The sequence below is a fragment of the Carlito syrichta genome, unplaced genomic scaffold (genome assembly GCF_000164805.1).
Source record: "Carlito syrichta isolate Samal-C Ts95f unplaced genomic scaffold, Tarsius_syrichta-2.0.1 Scaffold301763, whole genome shotgun sequence".
Taxonomy (NCBI): Eukaryota; Metazoa; Chordata; class Mammalia; order Primates; family Tarsiidae; genus Carlito; species Carlito syrichta.
The window spans coordinates 108,086-126,060 of record NW_007245859.1 but is presented as its reverse complement, the minus strand read 5'-3'; the positions used below and the strand labels follow the sequence as shown (position 1 = coordinate 126,060).

The following is a 17,975-nucleotide window of genomic DNA, read 5'->3' as shown; positions in this document are numbered from 1 at the left end:
CCTATCATCTCCCTGACTATGCCCAGGGAACCATTGCCCTTTAGGACGTGGGCAGAGGTCATTCAGAAGTAAAGGAACTGTCATTTGGAGAATAAATATCAAGGTGTAGGGAAGGTGGGGCAATGTGTGTGCAGATTGTAAACTCCCTGAATTCTGCAGGAGTAAAATATCAGTCTTTCTACTGTGCTGGGAGTCCCAAGACAGCAGGACCGTGTGCCTAGGGCCACATCTTGGGCACTCACCCACCCTGAGTCTGCAGAATCAGAAACGTTGGAATACTGATTTTGGTGCTCTCAGCTGCTGAATGAAGACTGTATCCTTTCTCCTTGGCATACAAGTGCTTAGTAAATGTTTATAGAATGATACATGGTACCCTCCCCACCCACCTTGGTGAAGTAAAAATGTGTGTGGTTAGAGATTCTCCAAGAATGATATTTTAGCATTCATGCTGGCTTGCCTTTTGTTATAGCTTCTCTTCCTTGATAGATTTTTAAAATTATTAGGGAATATTTCAAGCAAATACAAAAGTAGAAAGAACATGGCTCTCAGGTACCTGTCACCTGTCTTTACTACTTCTTAATATTTTACTAATCTTGTTTCATCTATTCTCCCACTTTGAGGTGGAGTGTTGGCATATTTAAAAACAAATAGTAAACATTAAGATCTAGGAAAAGATTGAAGTAAACTCTGAGTACAAGGACTAGGCTTTAATTCCTTTTTATATCCTATTCCCTTTGGTGCCTAGTACTGTACTTGAAAATAGGAGGCTGGGTGTGGTGGCTCAAGCCTGTAGTCTCAGCACTTTGGGAGGCCAAGACGAGAGGATTGCCTAAGCCCAGGGGTTGGAGACCAGCCCAGGCAACTTGTCTTTCTATACAATAAATTAAAAAAAAAAAAATTAGCTGGACATGGTCGTACGTGCTCGTAGTTCCGGCTACTTGTAAGTTGAAGCAGAAGGATTGCCTGAGTCCAGCAGGTCGAGGCTGCCATGGCCGTAAGTGTGCCACTGCACTCCAGCATGGGCGACAGAGCGAGACTCCAACTCAAATACAGGAAATAGGGACACTCAGAAAAGATTGGTTGAATCAAGTGGAGGAAAACTAAATATGAAAACTTGATACTTATTGACTAACTCTAGGGCAGACTTCTAGAAAGGAAAAGGGCGGTAAGTCTTGCTCTAAATAACTTTTTTCATGTTGCCTGAATTTGTTCTCTACAGTCATGATTCTCTCATCACCTCAAAGTAGCCTTGATTGAAAAAGAAAATAACTTTAGGGCTGGGCATGGTGGCTTGTTTTTGTAATCCCAGCACTTTGGAAGGTAGAAGCAAGAGGAACTCTGGAGCCCAGGAGTGTGAAGGTGCTACTGCACTCCAGTCTGGACAACATATTGAGTCCTCTGACTAAAAAAAAAAAAAAAAAAAAAGGGAAAGAAAATAACTCTAGGACTGTTGTGAGACCTTAGGATCTCTCAATTACTTAATTATTAGTGTAAATAAGTTTAATCTGATGGCATTTTTCCAAACATCAAACAGGAGTCACTTGCCCTAAAAATAACTTTCTTCACAAAGTCATTATATATTTTTAAATTACAAAAGTAATATATAATTATTGAGAGAAAAATGAAAATTACAGAAAAATAGAAAGTGAAAATTATATTCCAGAGGTAATATTATCTTGGTGAATATTTTGATAACATTTGAACATGAATCACAGTGGTAGTCAGAGTCAATACATAGTTCTGTTTCTGGGAATGTACCATGTAGACCAGTGTACTTGGGTGCCTCATTTAATTAAATTACAGCAACTTTGTGAAGTATTTTTCACCATGTTATAGCGGGGAAACACACTGAGAAGGGTTACCTTCTGTTGATTAGCTGGTCTTTTTTGAAAGGCAGATGGACAGACAGATGACAGACCCTTCCTACCTCAAATGTTTATTCACAGGAACCATGAATCCTCACCCTTGAACTTCCTTAATACTGGCTTTCTGTGCAGTTTTGGGGAGGGCACTTGGGCTTAGAGAGAGGGGTAAAATGATTATTTTTGACTGGGTGAGATATAGTTTGAAGACATGGGGTTAGTAACGAGGACCTGATTATTAAGTCATCATTAATAATGGCTCCTTGCTCTTAGAATAAATGTCTTATCTTTGAACAAATTCTATAGGCTGCAGTTGAGCAATATTAGTTTATGATTACTCATAACTGTTTACTTGTATCTTTTTTTTTGAGTTGGAGTCTCACTCTGTTGTACAGGCTGGATGGAGTGCAGTAGCACGGTCATGGCCACCGCAGCCTTGACCTGCTGGGCTCAGGCAATCCTTCTGCCTCAGCCTTCCAATAGTTGGAACTACAGGTGGGCGCTATCTGTCTGGCTAATTTTCTGATTTACTGTAGAGATGAATTCTCACCAAGTTGCCCAGGCTGGTCTCAAACCCGCAGGCTCAGGCAATCCTCTCGTCTCTGCCTCTCAGAGTGCTGGGATTACAGGCGTAAGCCACTATGCCTGACTTTTAAAATTTTATTTTATTTACTGCCATCCCTTGGTACACTGGGGGTAGGGGTTGGTTGTAGGATTTCCACATCTACTCACATCCGTGCATACTCAAGTTCGGCAGGCTGCCCTGTGGAACTCATGCATTGGAAAGGTTTACCCTCTGTGTACATGGGTTTTTCATCCCAGGAGTACTGTATTTTTGATCCCCGAGTATAAGTGGACCTGCACAGTTCAAACCCATATTGTTCAAGGTTCAACTGTTTTTCTAGAGAAGTTTTAGATTCACAGCAAAATTGAGCGGAAAGTTCAGTTTTCCCAGGTACCCCCTGCCGTAGGTAGATTTTTAAATCTATGCCGTCCTTTCTCCTCTGTAGAATCATGTAGTTAGATATGTATTTTTCTTTCTTCCTTTTTTTTTTGAGTCAGAGGCTTACTCTGTTCCCAGGCTGGGGTGCAGTGATCTGCTCACTGCCACTGCAGCCTTGACCTGCTGGGCTCAGGTGATCCACCTCAGCCTTCCAAGTAGTTGGGACCACAGGCACATGCCACCATGCCCGGCTAATTTTTTAAAATTTATTTATTGTAGAGATGAGGTCTTGCCAAATTGCTCAGGCTGGTCTTGAATCCATTTGCTCAGGCAGTCCTTTCACCTCAGCATCTCAAAGTGCTGGGATTATAGACGTGAGCCACCACTCCCGTCTGGATATGTATTTTTAAAGGTCCTTCCTGCTTCTAACACTGGGATAATTTTATAATCATAATTTCCTTCCACTTGGCGATTCTCTCTTTCATGTAACTATACCCCCATAAACAGCTCTTAGAAAAAGAATATATCCCAGTCTAAATTTTCTAAGATTGAGATCTTGATTAAAAAAAATTTTCCGGCACAGTTTCTTTTGCCCATGCCAGCTCTGGCATGTCTCCCTTTCTTTTCTCCCTTCTTTCTCTAATAAACTTTGTTTAAAAACTCAAAAAAAAATTTTTTGCCAACTGTCAGCATTTAAGCCTCCTGCAGTTAAGTCCACAAGAGATTGTCTGATTGGCCCCTGGAGTCTGATGACTTACTATCCCCAGGAGAGAAGGGACTAGACTTCAGGAACAGATAATGAAAGGGAAGAGGGGAGAGAGGTGGAAGGCCACCAGAGGAAACTGCATGTTTCCAGAGTTTCTGTTGGGCCTACCCAGGCACCGAGGGGAGACGAGAAATGTCCATGAGAAGGATGTGGCAGAAGCAAGGCCTGCGGTACTGACCACCTGGGCTCAGACCCCACTCTATCACTTACTAGTTGTGTGGCCTTGGGCAAGCAACTTAATCACTCTAAACCCTGATTTTCTCATCTATAATATGAGGAGACTAATAATTCTTCCCTTCCAGGGTTGAGACGAGAATTAAGTAAATTAATACAAGCGATTTAACCCCACTGCATGGCACAGAGTAAATGTATAAACAAATTGTTTTTTTTCTTTTTTTTTTTTTGAGTTGGAGTCTTACTCTGTTGCCCAGGCTGGAGTGCTGTGGCACACTCATGGCCACTGCAGCCTCCACTTGCTGGGCTCAGGTGATCCTTCCACCTCAGCCTTCCAAGTAGCTGGAACTACAGGCGTGCGCTACCACGCCCGGCTAATTTTTTGATTTATTGTAGAAATGAGGTCTCGCCAAGTTGCCCAGGTGGGTCTCGAACCCGTGGGCTCAGGCAATCCACTCACCTCGGCCTCCCAAAGCGTGGGATTACAAGCTGAGCCACCGAGCCCGGCCTCTTTTTCTTACCAGCTGTTATTACTGCCTTCTTCTGTGATAACTTTAAGGACTCTACACACACAGGCCATAATGTTTAATTGCTCCCTGGGTCAAACATTCCTCAAGAATTTATCCTCTATTTCCATTTATAATCTTGTGTTTAGAGAGAAATGTTTCAGCCGGGCTCGGTGGCTCAGCCTGTAATCCCGCGCCTTGGGAGGCCGAGGTGAGTGGATTGCCTGAGTTCGCGGGTTTGAGACCCGCCTGGGCAACTTGGTGAGACCTCATCTCTATAATAAATCAAAAAAATTAGCCGGGTGTGGTAGCGCACACCTGTAGTTCCAGCTACTCGGAAGGCTGAGGCGGAAGGATCGCCGGAGCCCAGCAGGTCAAAGCTGTGGTGGCCGGGAGCGGTCACTGCTCTCTAGTCTGGGCGACAGAGTGAGACTCCAACTCAAAAAAAAAAAAAAAAAGAGAGAAATGTTTCCTAGATTTCCTTCAAACTAACAAAGAACTTAATTTTTAGAATACTACTCTTTAGTAAGTGTGAAACTGTCTTGAGTTGCTAAGATTGTTTTTGTTTTTGTCTTTTACAGTTACTAAGTCCCTACTTCTCACTTAAAAATACCCCACTTTGTTTTTATTTTATTTTGTTCTTTATTTATTTACTTTGAGTTGGAGTCTCACTATGTCCCTCAGGCTGGAGTGCCAGTGGCACCATCACAGCTCACCCCAGTCTCAAACTCATGGGCTCAGGCGACCCTCCCACTTCAGCCTCCCGAGTAGCTGGGACTACAGGCATGTGATACCATGCCTGACTAATTTTTTTTTTTTTTTGTAGAGACAGGATCTTTCTATGTTGCCCAGGCTGATCTCAAGCTCTTGGGCTCAAGCAATCCTCCCATTCATCCTCCCAAAGTGCTGGGATTATAGACATGAACCACTGTGCTCAGCATACTTTGTATTATAAAGGACTGTATTATAAAACTACATACATAAACATTTATAAACATGACTATGTAATATATGTAACATATATATAAAAATATATCAAACTATTATTATAATATAATATAAAACTATATTACTAAAAATTCTAGAAATAAAAGAGAAAAACAATCACCCCAGCTAATACATTCTTCTAATATAATTATCATTAGCTTTTGGATGTATTTCTTTCTAGACTTTTCTTAATTCCATATCTTCAGTTATGATCATAGCATACATATATAGTTTACTTTCTGTTTTTGTTTTTGTCACTTAACATTTAGTTGTGGCCAGGCGCAGTGGCTCAAGCCTGTAATCCCAGCATTTTGGTAGGCTGAGGCGAGAGCACTGCCTGTGCCTGCAGGTTTGATACCAGCCTGGGCAACTTGGTGAGAGCTCGTCTCTACAGTAAATCAAAAAATTAGCCAGGCATGGTGGCATGCACCTGTAGTTCCAGCTACTTGAAAGGCTGAGGCAAAAGGATCGCCTGAGCCCAGCAGGTCGAAGCTCTGGTGGCTGTGAGCGTGCCATTGCATTCCAGCCTGAGCAACAGATGGAGACTCAGATTCAAAAAAAAAAAATATTTAGTTGTAAGTGTATTCATGTGATTGTTTAGCAGAGAAAATATTTTGGTCTCCATTTTGTCTGTTTAGTGTTTGTCTATCCATGTCCTGGCTTTAGCAATTTCTGCATTCTTCTGAGAACATGTTTAGAATCTGAGGAGAGACGTGTTGTTTTTACCATGCAAAGAAGATGCTGGGGGTGTTGTTGGCTGCACCACAGGGGGCCTTGCCAAGTAGCCCTCACCACCTTAGTGCATGGTCTGGGGTAGGCCCTCAACTAGGAGGCCCTACAAATGGGATTTTTGTCAGTAACTTAGAGCATAACCTCTTCTCTGAAGTGAATTTATATTATCCCACCCGATGCTACTGAAGTATGAAATCAGTATGGCAATTCATCAACTGACAGCGAGAAGTAGAGTGCAGTAAAGTGGTGATTCAGACAGCCACTAGTGTGTCTGCTTGCTTGCCAAGGTGGGCTGACTCTGTGTGTGTGTGTGTGTGTGTGTGTGTGTGTGTGTGTGCGCGCGCGCGCTCGCATGTGTGTGTGTGTGTGTGCACACACACACACAAACACATATTTTTGAATTGGAGACTCACTCTGTCACCCAGGCTGGAGAGCAGTGACACGCTCACAGCCAATGCAGCCTCAACCTGCTAGGCTCAGGCAATCCTTCCTCCTCGATCTTCCAAGTAGCTGGAACTACAGGCGTGCACCACCATGCCCAGCTAATTTTTTGGTTTATTGTAGAGATGAGCTCTCACCAAGTTACCCAGGTTGGTCTCGAACCCCTGAGCTCAGGCAGTCTTTTCTTCCTTGGCCTCCCAAAGTGCTGGGATTACAGGCTTGAGCCACTGTGCCCGCCCAACACTGTATATATTAATACATTAAGTCATCCGGTCCTTCAGTGACTTCCACAGGTAGGTATTGTTTTTATCCCCATTTTACAGATAAGGAAACTAAGGCTTAGTTAAGTGACCAACTGGAGGTTATGTGGCCGTTATGTGGTGGAGCTCTAGTTTCTGTCTAAATCCAAACCCTTGATCCTAAACACTGCTTTAGTTCTACCTGCTATTTTTATAGATGGTTGACCTCCTGTGTTGGAGTTCTCTTGTGTTTCTTGTCCCCACTGCCCACCGATGGGATGTGCCCTGTGCCTGTGTCTCACTGAGAATATTGCATTCATTCCCTGCTGTTGAGACCATGTGTTTCTAGCTGTCACAGGGAAGTAGAGCATTTGTCTTTTTCCTTTATTTTTTCTTTGGTTCAAAATATGCTTCCATAACAAGGTATCTCATTTTGTTAACTCTCTCTTAAACTGTGCCAGGAATGGGTAACTGAGGAAGAGCACTGTCAGGGCTGTGTCTTAGGCTGTGCTCAGCTCAGATGTGAGGGCATAGATGTGAGGGCATTTGCTGTCTCGTCTTTTTTGCTTATTCACTCTGTCCATGCAGCGTCTGGAAATGGCTTCCCTTCTCCGGTGACAGCCTGGGTGATAACCCAGAGAGAGCTTCTGTGATGTATGGATGGTTGGGACCTTCTACCTCTAAAACCTCTAGTTTTCTGATTTCTAAGCTCTCAGTGGGAGAAATACCATTATTATTAGTCCAGGTCCATGGGGGATGGGTGTTTCAGTTTGTACTGCAGTGAATCATTTCAGGATAGGATTTCTGTTTGAAACAACATGTCTTTTGTGATTGCCTTTTAGATTGTTGGAGCAGAACGACTGAGCCAAAGCAGGCATTGCTTCTTCAGTTGTCATCAGATTGTAATCAGATTGGAGGAGTTTAACTCGAAGCTTCCTTGCCTGTGGGGAAGCAGAGAGATAGATATTACTCACATGATAAAAGACATGGGCTTCACCTTGACTTTTCACCTTTCCTACAAACTCCGATTACTGTTGCTTTTGACCGTGTGCCTGACGGTGGTTGGGTGGGCCACTAGTAACTACTTTGTGGATGCTATTCAAGAGATTCCTAAAGCAAAGAATTTCATGGCTAATTTCAATAAGGCCATAGCTCTGGGGAAGGAAGAAACTCTGACTAACGAAGCAGCCACGAAAAAGGCAGAGCTTGTCAACTGCCCGTCTGTGTCTCCATACCTCAGTAAGTGTTTCCTTTTTTCTTTTGTATAAGTAGTATATGAACTTATTATTTAACTATAATATATGTCCAGAAAAATACAAATAGGAACTAGGGCTTCAACATACGAATATCAGGAGGTACACAAACATTCAGTTAATGCACGCTCTTTTCTATGGTTTTCAACTATAGTTTTCTATAGTTGAATCATAGTTTTGTACTGGATTAATATTGGCATGCTACATCTCTTTAATCACTCCCGGAAGAGCCAAAACATCATTCAGATTATATGTTCCATTCACAGGGTACACAAGTTGAAATGTGAAAATGAGGTACTAAAATGCAAATATGACTGTATTACCCTCCTTGTTGAAAGTCCTCACAATATATTTGAGCAGTAGATTCATTCATAAAGTAGATCCATTCATGATGCAATATGGAGCAAGTACTGGACTATGAGGGTGACATGGTAGTGATGACTTGAGATGGGCCATTAGTGACCCAAGGAGGGACAGAATTTGAGAAGATGTCAGGGAAGGGTGGTAGGGAAACTGATGGAGAGTAAATAAAGCGGATACTTGAAGGTTAGGGCACATAACAAGTTGCACCAACAAGAAGGTGAGCCAGGGGACTAGCTTCTGTCAGACCCATTTCATGAGACTCTTTCAAGGTGCAGGAACAGAGATACAACGAGGCTAATGATGAAGTTTATGAACAGGCTACACAGGAAGCATCTCAACAGCCACCCTGTTAATCTCTGGTAGCTCGGTTTCCTGGCAGCAGCTCTAGTACTCATCTTCTGTAACTCAATTCCTTTTTTTTTGTTTTTGTTGTTCACCCAGGCTGGAGTGCAGTGGCATGCTCACGGCCACTGCAGCCTCGACCTGCTGGGCTCAGGCGATTCTTCTACCTCAACCTTCCAAGTAGCTGAAACTATAGGCATGTGCCACCATGCCCAGCTAATTTTTTGATTTATTGTAGAGACAAGGTCTCACCAAGTTGCTCAGGCTGGTCTCGAGTCCCTGGACTCAGGCAGTCCTCTCGCCTCTGCCTCCCAAAGTGTTGGAATTACAGGCATGAATCACCACATCTGGCCTCAATTTCATACTGATTGTTTTTAGGGCATTTCTGATAACTATGACTCGAATGCAGGCCCTGCAGAAAGAGGGCTCTTGTAGGTCAGTTATTCCCTCTGGATGGCTTGAGGGAGTTACTTATCCTCAGTGCTCTTGGGTAGGACCTAGTCTTAGCAGCCATAGCTAGGGTAGGGGCTGGTCATATGGAGCAAATCACAACGATGCATTCATACAAGGGCCTGGGACTGCTTTGCTCAGAAAGGATAGCACAACCTGCAAGCGTCTTGAGGTTTTACAGCCTGATCAGTACATGTGGAGTTCATTAAAAAAAGAAAGAAAAAAAAAAGCTTATTGTTTCCTCCTATGTATGGCATTGGGCTTCATCTGGTCAGCCTGCTTCCAGGCTCATTGGTAAATGCTGTGCTCAATTGGACATGTCTGCTGTGGTGCGCAGTGGGAGAGTTATTACAGGGTCACATGTACCTGTTACCACTGGGTTAGGGAGTGAGACTGGTTTCTACTTCTTTCCAGTGCTTTACCTACAGGGAGCTAAGCTGGGGTTTAGAGAAGGAGTGGGAAAACGGCCTTGCCCAGGAACTTGATTCAGGGGAATGCTCTAGGTTTTTAAGAGAGTTCACTTTCCTTCTGGCTTTTGAAGAAGGAAAAGAGGATAGAGCATATTTGAAGAATTACTCAGTCTAGCCCTGACTTTTGCTCTTTACTATCACCAGGGTAGTCCATATTTCCTACTTGAAGGTGGGTCACAGAGCCAGAGCTGATTACTCAGGCCACAAGGAAATACTCTTATATATCAGTTACTTGCTTTTGTAGCCAGTAACCTTAGTCACGTGATTCTGTGGCTATGGTTCATGACTAAATGAACCTTTAAAGTAATGATAATAAAATGCTGGCACTCATGGTGATCACTGTGTGCTGGAGAGCGTTTTAAGTGCTTTACATTTATTAGCCCTTGTAAGCCTCAACACTTTCTATAGCTACTGGTGTTACTTCTGTCCTGTGTTCGTTGTAGGAGGTCAGAGCAAACTCATTTTCAAACCAGATCTCACGTTGGAGGAGGTACGGGCAGAAAATCCCAAAGTGTTCAGAGGCCGGTATCACCCTGAAGAATGTAAGGCACTACAGCGGGTCGCCATCCTCATTCCCCACCGGAACAGAGAGAAACATCTGATGTACCTGTTAGAGCATCTTCATCCCTTCTTGCAGAGGCAGCAGCTGGAGTATGGCATCTACATCATCCACCAGGTGAGTGTGGGAGGCAGTCCCAGGCGCTGCCCTTCAACCCTCCTCTCTCTGAGGACCTCGGCCACGTAACCATTTGTAAAAAGAACATCAAACCATTACCAAAGGAGAGTTCTCTTACCTCGTTTATCCTTGAAAGGAGTACAGGAAATGCTTGTCCCAGAGTGTGGGTTAATGAGTCCAAGTTCTAAGAACAATAAACGTTCATTTTATTGCTCTTAAATGAACGCTAGAAGAAATCCATTTGTGTGTGTGTGTGTGAGTGTGTGTATGTGTGTGTGTGTGTGTGTGAGAGAGATCTCTTCCATGTTAGCTAATGACTGCCCTAAGATTTTCCCCTGAATTTTACTAACCCTTTTATGTTCCTTCTGTGCTTGCTATGCACTATACGATGAGATGTTCGCATTGTTTTTCATTGTTGTCTGTGGCTATTCAGTGGGAATCTAGACAGAAGGAAAAAAAAAGCTTATCGTTTCCTCCTTATTATTTACAGAATACTCTGTGCTAAGAACCATGAAGTTTTATGACTGTCCCCACATTTCTGCCTTTAACTTTGCCACTATTTATTTGTAGAATATGCTATGTTTTATTTTCACTTTCTTGATTCACTTGTTTGGCTTCCAGGTCATTATTTAGTAGGAACACAGTATAACTGTAGGCTGCTTTTGGAGAGTCTTGCTCTGAGCTCCATGGAGTGGGTGATTAAAGATGCCTCTATTTGGTATTAAAGTTTATTGAAAGAAAACTAACACATCAGTTTAAACATCTATGTCTAAACTTTACAGAATTATTTTGGGCCATCCAAATAATCCCTCCTCCCCGAATTCTTACAAATTCTAAGAATGGAAGCACAGCCACTAACTACTTAATATTGTTATAAATGGTAATAATTTGTTTAGTTGGAACTTCTGACAACTCAGAGGATCAGCTCTGCAGTTTATGTTTTATAGTAAACTTAGCCTCTTGGAAATCATTGTGCCAATGTAGTAGTATATCATGACCATTTTTTAGTTCTTGAAATACGATTTTACACTTATGTTGTTTTATAATTATTTTAGGTTTCAACATTGTAGGTCATAGGTATGATTTGCTTGGTTCTATGTTATTACTCAGGACAGCAATTCCCAACGTGTAAAATTATTATTATTTTTTATTATTTTTAAAGCAGGATTTATTTATTTTTTTTTTAAGTTGGCGTTTCACTCCGTCGCCCAGACTAGAGTACAGTGGCACGCTTCCGGCCACCGTAGCCTCGATCTGCTGGGCTCCAGCGATCTTCCCTCTTCAGCCTTCCAAATAGCCGAAACTACAGGCGCATGCTACCATGCCCGGCTAATTTTTGATTTATTATAGAGAGGAGGTCTCGCCAAGTTGCCCAGGCGGGTCTCGAACCTGTGGGCTCGCCTCGGCCTCTCAAAGTGCTGGGATTATAGGTTGAGCCACCGAGCCCGGCCAGCAGGATTTATTAAGAGGACAGAAGAGTTCCCACAGTGGGAGGGGACCCGAAGGGGTTGCCCATAATACTATTTTTTAGATAGAAAAATATGTCTGCTTTGTGTTATTCTTTGGAGGAAAACCCTGTTGTAACTTGTGAGAACTGCTTGTATTCTTGTTATGAGAAACCATTTATTGAACGGAATTGAATTGTTATATAATTTGATTCCAGCAGCCATGAAAAACATTAATATTACAATTTTTTTTCATATTATAGCTTTGATCATGTTACAGATCAAATTGTGTTCTTTTCTTGCCCAGAGGCAAATCTCCCTCCATAAGGCTGTAAGGATTAGCCTTCGCCATTAGTGTTGTAACAGGATTCTCTTACAGTGATTTCCAAGAAACTTTTAAGCAGCTTAGAAATATTAGTAATAACCTTCTCTGCTGATAGGTCAAGGTTTCTCAATCCTTTATGGCAAACTATTAACTAAATCTCTTGGAAGCTTAGTATAAATTTGTAACAAGGGGTAAGATTGGGATTAACTGAGAGTTGAGCAGTAATACTAATTGGCATGACTAGTATGTAAGAAAGTTTTGTAGTTTTATATACAATAAAGGTATTTTTTAAATGTTGAGGTTTTTGAAAAAATTTTATTTGTGGTAAGAAGTTTAATATGAGGTTTATCCATTTAATAAGTTTTAAGTATATAATACACTATTCTTGATTATTTAAGTTATTTTTATCTGTACCTTAAAAGTACATTACAATTTAAAAAAATTGTGGTGACACACACATAATACAAAATTTACCATTTTGGCCTTTTTTTCCACTTTTATTTATTTTTGCCATCTTAACCATTTTTTTTTTTTTTTTTTTGAGTCAGAGTCTCACTCTGTCACCCAGGCTGGAGGCACGCTCGTGGCCACCCCAGCATTGACCTGTTGGGCTCAGGCAATCCTTCTGCCTCAACCTTCCAAGTAGCCGGAACTACAAGTGTGCGCTACCATGCCCGGCTAATTTTTTGATTTATTGTAGAGATGAGGTCTCATCAAGTTGCCCAGACTGGTCTCGAACCCCTGGGCTCAGGCAGTCCTCTCACCTCAGCCTCCCAAAGTGCTGGGATTACAGGCTTGAGCTACCATACCTGGCCATTAACCATTGTTAAGTGTATAGTTCAGTAGTGTTAGGAATATTCACACTGTTGGCTGGGTAAGGTGACTCACACCTATAATCCTAGTACTTTGGGAGGCTTAGGGAAGAGGATTGTTTGAGTTTCTGATTTCAAGACCAGCCTCAGCAACGTAGTGAGACCTTGTCTCTACAAAAAAATAAAACAATTAGCCAGGCATAATTATGCGCTCCTGTAGTACCAGCTACTAGGGAGACTGAGCAGGAAGGATCTCCTGAGCCCAGAAGGTTAAGGCTGCAGTGAGCCATGATCATGCCACCAGATTCTGGGTGACAGAGTGAGATTCCAGTTCAAAAAAAAAAAGAAAAGAAAAGAAAAGAAAGAAAATACTATTCACACTGTTGTGCATTCAATCTCCAAACTTTTTAATCCTGCAAAATCAGAACTCTACACCATTAAACTACAACTCTCTAGATTTTAAGGGATGTTTTAAAGTTATGGACTATGCATAAATACATGTGAACCATAAGGAAAAAAAATCAAATGGTCTTTTATTGCCATTGCATCTACTGTCAGATCTTTGTGTCACAATTATTGCCTTGTGTGCTAGCAAGAATAATACTAATGGATCTGCACAGAAGAGGGGAACAGTATGAGACCTTGTCTCAGGAGCTTTTCAAGTTTTAATTTCCATATCTATAGGCTGGAAGTAAAAAGTTTAATCGAGCCAAACTCTTGAATGTGGGCTATCTAGAAGCTCTCAAGGAAAAAAATTGGAACTGCTTTATATTCCATGATGTGGACCTGGTGCCCGAGAACGACTTTAACCTTTACAAGTGTGCAGATCAGCCCAAGCATCTGGTGGTTGGCAGGAACAGCACTGGGTACAGGTAAGGTGGCCCTGCTGATGGGTGGCTGAGGTCGCGAAGCTTTTCTGTTGCTACCAAGGTTATGTGGAGCAAGCATCCAGAGTGTCTTAGGAAAAATGGTCCATGATATATTACTTAAAGTTCAAATGGGAATTAGAGAATATAATGAGGAAAACAATCCTATAACAGCTTTGGTAGAGAATCACAAAGACAAGAAGGAAAGATCAGGAGAGAGAATATAATCCAAGCATTGCAAATGGCGGCCAGCTTTACCCCCAACACCCTCATGGTAGGGCTTTTGCAAGCTTTCCCACACCGAGTAGAACTCAAGTAACTTAAGTGTCTTCCGTGATGTCTCCCTCCAGAAGGTAACAAGGTGATGTCCCTTAGATCACCTTTTAGGCCTCTGTTGTGACATCCCTTCCCAGACGGTAGCATCTTCCAAAAGTTTTTAGAAGAGGTGGGAGGGACGTATTCACTAAGTTGTCTGCTCAGGAGCCAGGACACCCAGGACAAGTGCCTTCCTCTCAAAGCCACTGTGGGGATTGCCACATATCATCATCTCTGACTTCATTCTCCCCATGCCATCACTCCCAAAGAGAGGCATAGCTGCTTTCTTTCTTTTTTTAAAAAAATTTTATTTTAAAGATGTGGGTTACCACTCAGGGTTAGGTATACAAATGTTCATTATGCAGGTACACTTGTTGATGAGGGGTGTCCCTTCCTCCCCTGGCAGTTTCCCTCAACTGCCAATTTCACCCCCCTCCTCTGGTAGTTTCCCACTGCTGCCAATCTCAATTTATAGTATTATGATCATTGTTCAGGCATAGCTGCTTTCAAGCCTTATTTTTTACCAGCTCCAATTCAAGCACAACCAAGGGGAAATAGCACCAAGAAAGTTTCCCTACAAACGAAACTTTATATTTCCTTATGTGTGTGCATACTTACCTGTCAGCTTCCGTCCAACCCTGAGCTCATATCTGTGATGCTTATTGTGCTAGGGAAGAGCACCTGCCCTCAGGGAACTCCCTGTTGGGTGTTGATGGGGGAGACAGGTAGCTGCACTGGAGTTGTGTTAACTTTGCATTTCTACAAATATAACTATAAGCACTTGGTGAGGTGGGGAGAAAGGGGCAACTGGAGAGAGGGAGAGGGAGGCAGAAGGAGAGAGAGAACTATAAAACTCTAATACAGGAGACTCCAGTGTATACTCTGAGTGTGAATGGAAACAGAATCTCTTGATTCTCACGTGGTCTGGGAATCCATGTTGCTCTTACTGTGTCGGTCTCTTACATTGGGCTGTTTAAGAGAATTCTTGGATACTATTATTTGTATGTGACTTTTGCCTCAGGTATTGGCTTTTTACCTGAGTAAAGCCAATTCCCTGTGTAAGCTGGAGGATAGTAACAGACACCTGGAATAAACTATGATGGGTGAGAGCACAGTGTCTTTAAGAAACACCTAGGGGGCCAGGCTCGGTGGCTCAGCCTATAATCCCAGCACTTTGGGAGGCTGAGTCGAGTGGATTGTCTGAACCTGTGGGTTCGGACCAGCCTGGGCAACTTGGCGAGACCTCTTCTCCACAATAAATCAAAAATTAGCCAGGCGTGGTAGTGTATGCCTATAGTTCCGGCTACTTGGAAGGCTGAGGCAGAAGGATCGTCTAAGTCCAGCAGGTTGATACTGGGGTGGCTGTGAGCGTGCCACTGCACTCCAGCCTGGGCGATGGAGTGAGACTCCAACTCAAAAAAAAAAAAAAAAGAAAGAAAAGAAACATCTAGGAAAGGGCTTAAACCTATGTCCCAGGGAAGGTGGCTTCTTGATCCTGTGCAATCAACAGGAACTTCTCAGAGGTTCTCAGACATGCCCGCAAACACGGTGCAGTCTTGAGGGAAATGCAAGTAGTTCACTGGTATTCTAGGGTGAATGTCTGGGATGAGAGGCAAGAGATGAGGCTGGCAGGGAGCAGATGACACAGGCCTTGTTTAGTCTAAGGAGTTTGGATTTGTTGTGGCAGGGGATAGCTGTTGACACATGGTTATAGCTGGGAAATGACAGGAGAAAGCTCAACTCAACCGGTCTTTAATGTATTGAATGGAGCAAGGAGGAAGGGGAGAAACTGAGGGGAAAGATGCCAAGTGCCTGAGTTAGGACGCGGCTGGTGGGGCCAGAGGGCAAGGAGAGCATCACAGGATTTGTCTGTTTTTTTTAATTTGAATTTTATTAGCTAGAGGTTTTGTTCTTCTGTTTTCTTTGAGTCACTTCTTCATTGAGGAAAGCAGCGTATGCTGACTGGGCACCTTGGCTTCTTTAGAAGCTTGTCACCATCTGTTCACTTATTATGTAAAACTGATAAGATATCACTATCTATATAACACAGAACACCTGTACCTCCGATGCTTACCATAAAACTTCTCATTACTCAGTTCTTTCTAGAAATCTGGCTACTCAGTTCATTTCTAGACAGTCACCCAGGCAAGGGAGTTGTTTCACACAGGATGTTTTAAGGACAGGGCCTTTTGTTAGGATTCTAGCTTTCATCTTTGTGTTAAGCTGGATCATAACGAAGTTGAGTTCTTAGGCATGCCTAACTGATTCTGACTTATACTTTGATGTTGTGGTTGTGATTTTGTCAGATGCTACTCACTCTAAGAAATAGCCCATGTATGAATACTGCTGGATTTTTTTTTTTTTGAATAGTAGTCTCACTCTGTCACTCAGGCTGGAGTGCTCTGGCACGCTCCCGGCCACTGCAGCCTTGACCTGATAAAGGCTCTGATGATCCTTCCACCTCAGCCTTCCAAGTAGCCAGAACTCCAGGCACGCGCTACCATGCCTGGCTAATTTTTTGATTTATTGTGGAGACGAGGTCTGGCCAAGTTGCCCAGGCTGGTGTTGAACCCACGGGCTTAGGCAGTCCACTCGCCTTGGCCTCCTGAAGTGCTGGAATTACAGGCTGAGCCACCAAGCCTGGCCCTGTCTTAATTTTATCTTTTGATTTAAATTTTTCACAAGTCCTTGTCATTTATATTTTTCTGTTTTATTGTATGTATCATGTAGACCAGCAGTTCCCAAACTCTTTGGCATCTGGGACCAGTTTTGTGGAAGAAAATTTTTCCATGGACTGGTGGCAGGGGGATGGTTTCAGAAGGATTCGAGTGCATTACATTTATTGTGTACTTTATTTCTATTGTTATTATTATATTGTCATAGATAATGAAATAATTATCATCATAATGCAGAATCAGTGGGAGTCCTGAATTATTTTCCTGCAACTAGACAATGTCCTCTGGGGTGACAGGAGACGGCGCTAGCATTACCACCTCAGCTCCACCTCAGATCAACAGGCATTTGATTCTCATAGAGAGCAAGCAACCTAGGACCCTCACATGCGCAGTTCATAATAGGATTCATGCTTCTGTAAGAATCTAATGCTGCCGCTGATCTGACAGGAGGCGGAGCTCAGGCAGTAATGCGAGCAGTGGGGGAGCTGCTGTAAATACAGAAACAGCTTTGCTCACTTGCTTGCTGGCTGCTGGCTTCCTACTGTGCAGCCCGATTCCTAACAGGTCATGGACTGGTGCTAGTCCGTGGCCCGAGGGCGGGGGACTCCTGATGTAGATGGCCTCATCTTTTGTGGCCCGGGAAACGTGTGTATAAGAAATGCAGGAGTTGGCCTCCTCCCGCTTTGCTACTCTGGGCAATATCCCTGTTGTGGTGGCCAATTCTGCTGCTGGCAGCTGAGTGGCTGCCCCCTGCTGGCAGCTGTGTGCCACTGCGCCACTGGGCTTAAGTCAGCCCACACTTCACTGTCACAACAGTTCCATGAGTGTGTTAAGTGCAAGAAATACTATCACTTTACACACACCCAGAGAGAAGAAGTTAAAGTAACTTGTCCCACGTGTCTCAAACTCTGATGAAGCCAGAAATAAATCTTGTTTGTCACTGCTGACGGGTCTGTGATAACGCTCTGTACCAGCCTGTGACAGATTTTACCTGCACAAATTCCTTGGGTACTTACCTCTATTATACAAGGACTCTAATGTTATTTTATGACTACATTTTCCCCATCCTTGGGCCTTTTGGCTCTTTAAAAATAAAATGGTTTCAGGACCAATGAAATATTTCTGCTTCTACAGATAAGATGATAAATCATAAGCAAAGATGAATAAGCCTGTAGACAGCTATCATCTGACAGGCAGCTGTGAAACCAAGTTTCTTAACCTCTCCAGCTGGACTGGTAGTCCTTCAGACACCCTGCTCTTCTCTCCTTCCTGCACTTTACCTTGCGGAATTCTGGCCACCAGGAGACCCCCCCCCCCATTTTTCTGCATATCT

At 43.0% G+C, this 17,975-nt stretch overlaps 1 protein-coding gene across 1 annotated transcript in view; it reads left to right on the top strand.

Moving 5' to 3' along the window:
- The first annotated feature begins 459 nt into the window (after positions 1-459).
- Positions 460-17,975, top strand: part of B4GALT4 (beta-1,4-galactosyltransferase 4) — a 26,258-nt gene continuing 8,742 nt past the window's right edge. The window contains exons 1-4 of the mRNA XM_008055184.1: positions 460-549; positions 7,493-7,889; positions 9,972-10,204; positions 13,471-13,658. Coding sequence (XP_008053375.1) covers positions 7,625-7,889; positions 9,972-10,204; positions 13,471-13,658 — 686 coding nt within the window. The 5' untranslated portion in view covers positions 460-549; positions 7,493-7,624. The remainder of the gene's footprint in view (positions 550-7,492; positions 7,890-9,971; positions 10,205-13,470; positions 13,659-17,975) is intronic.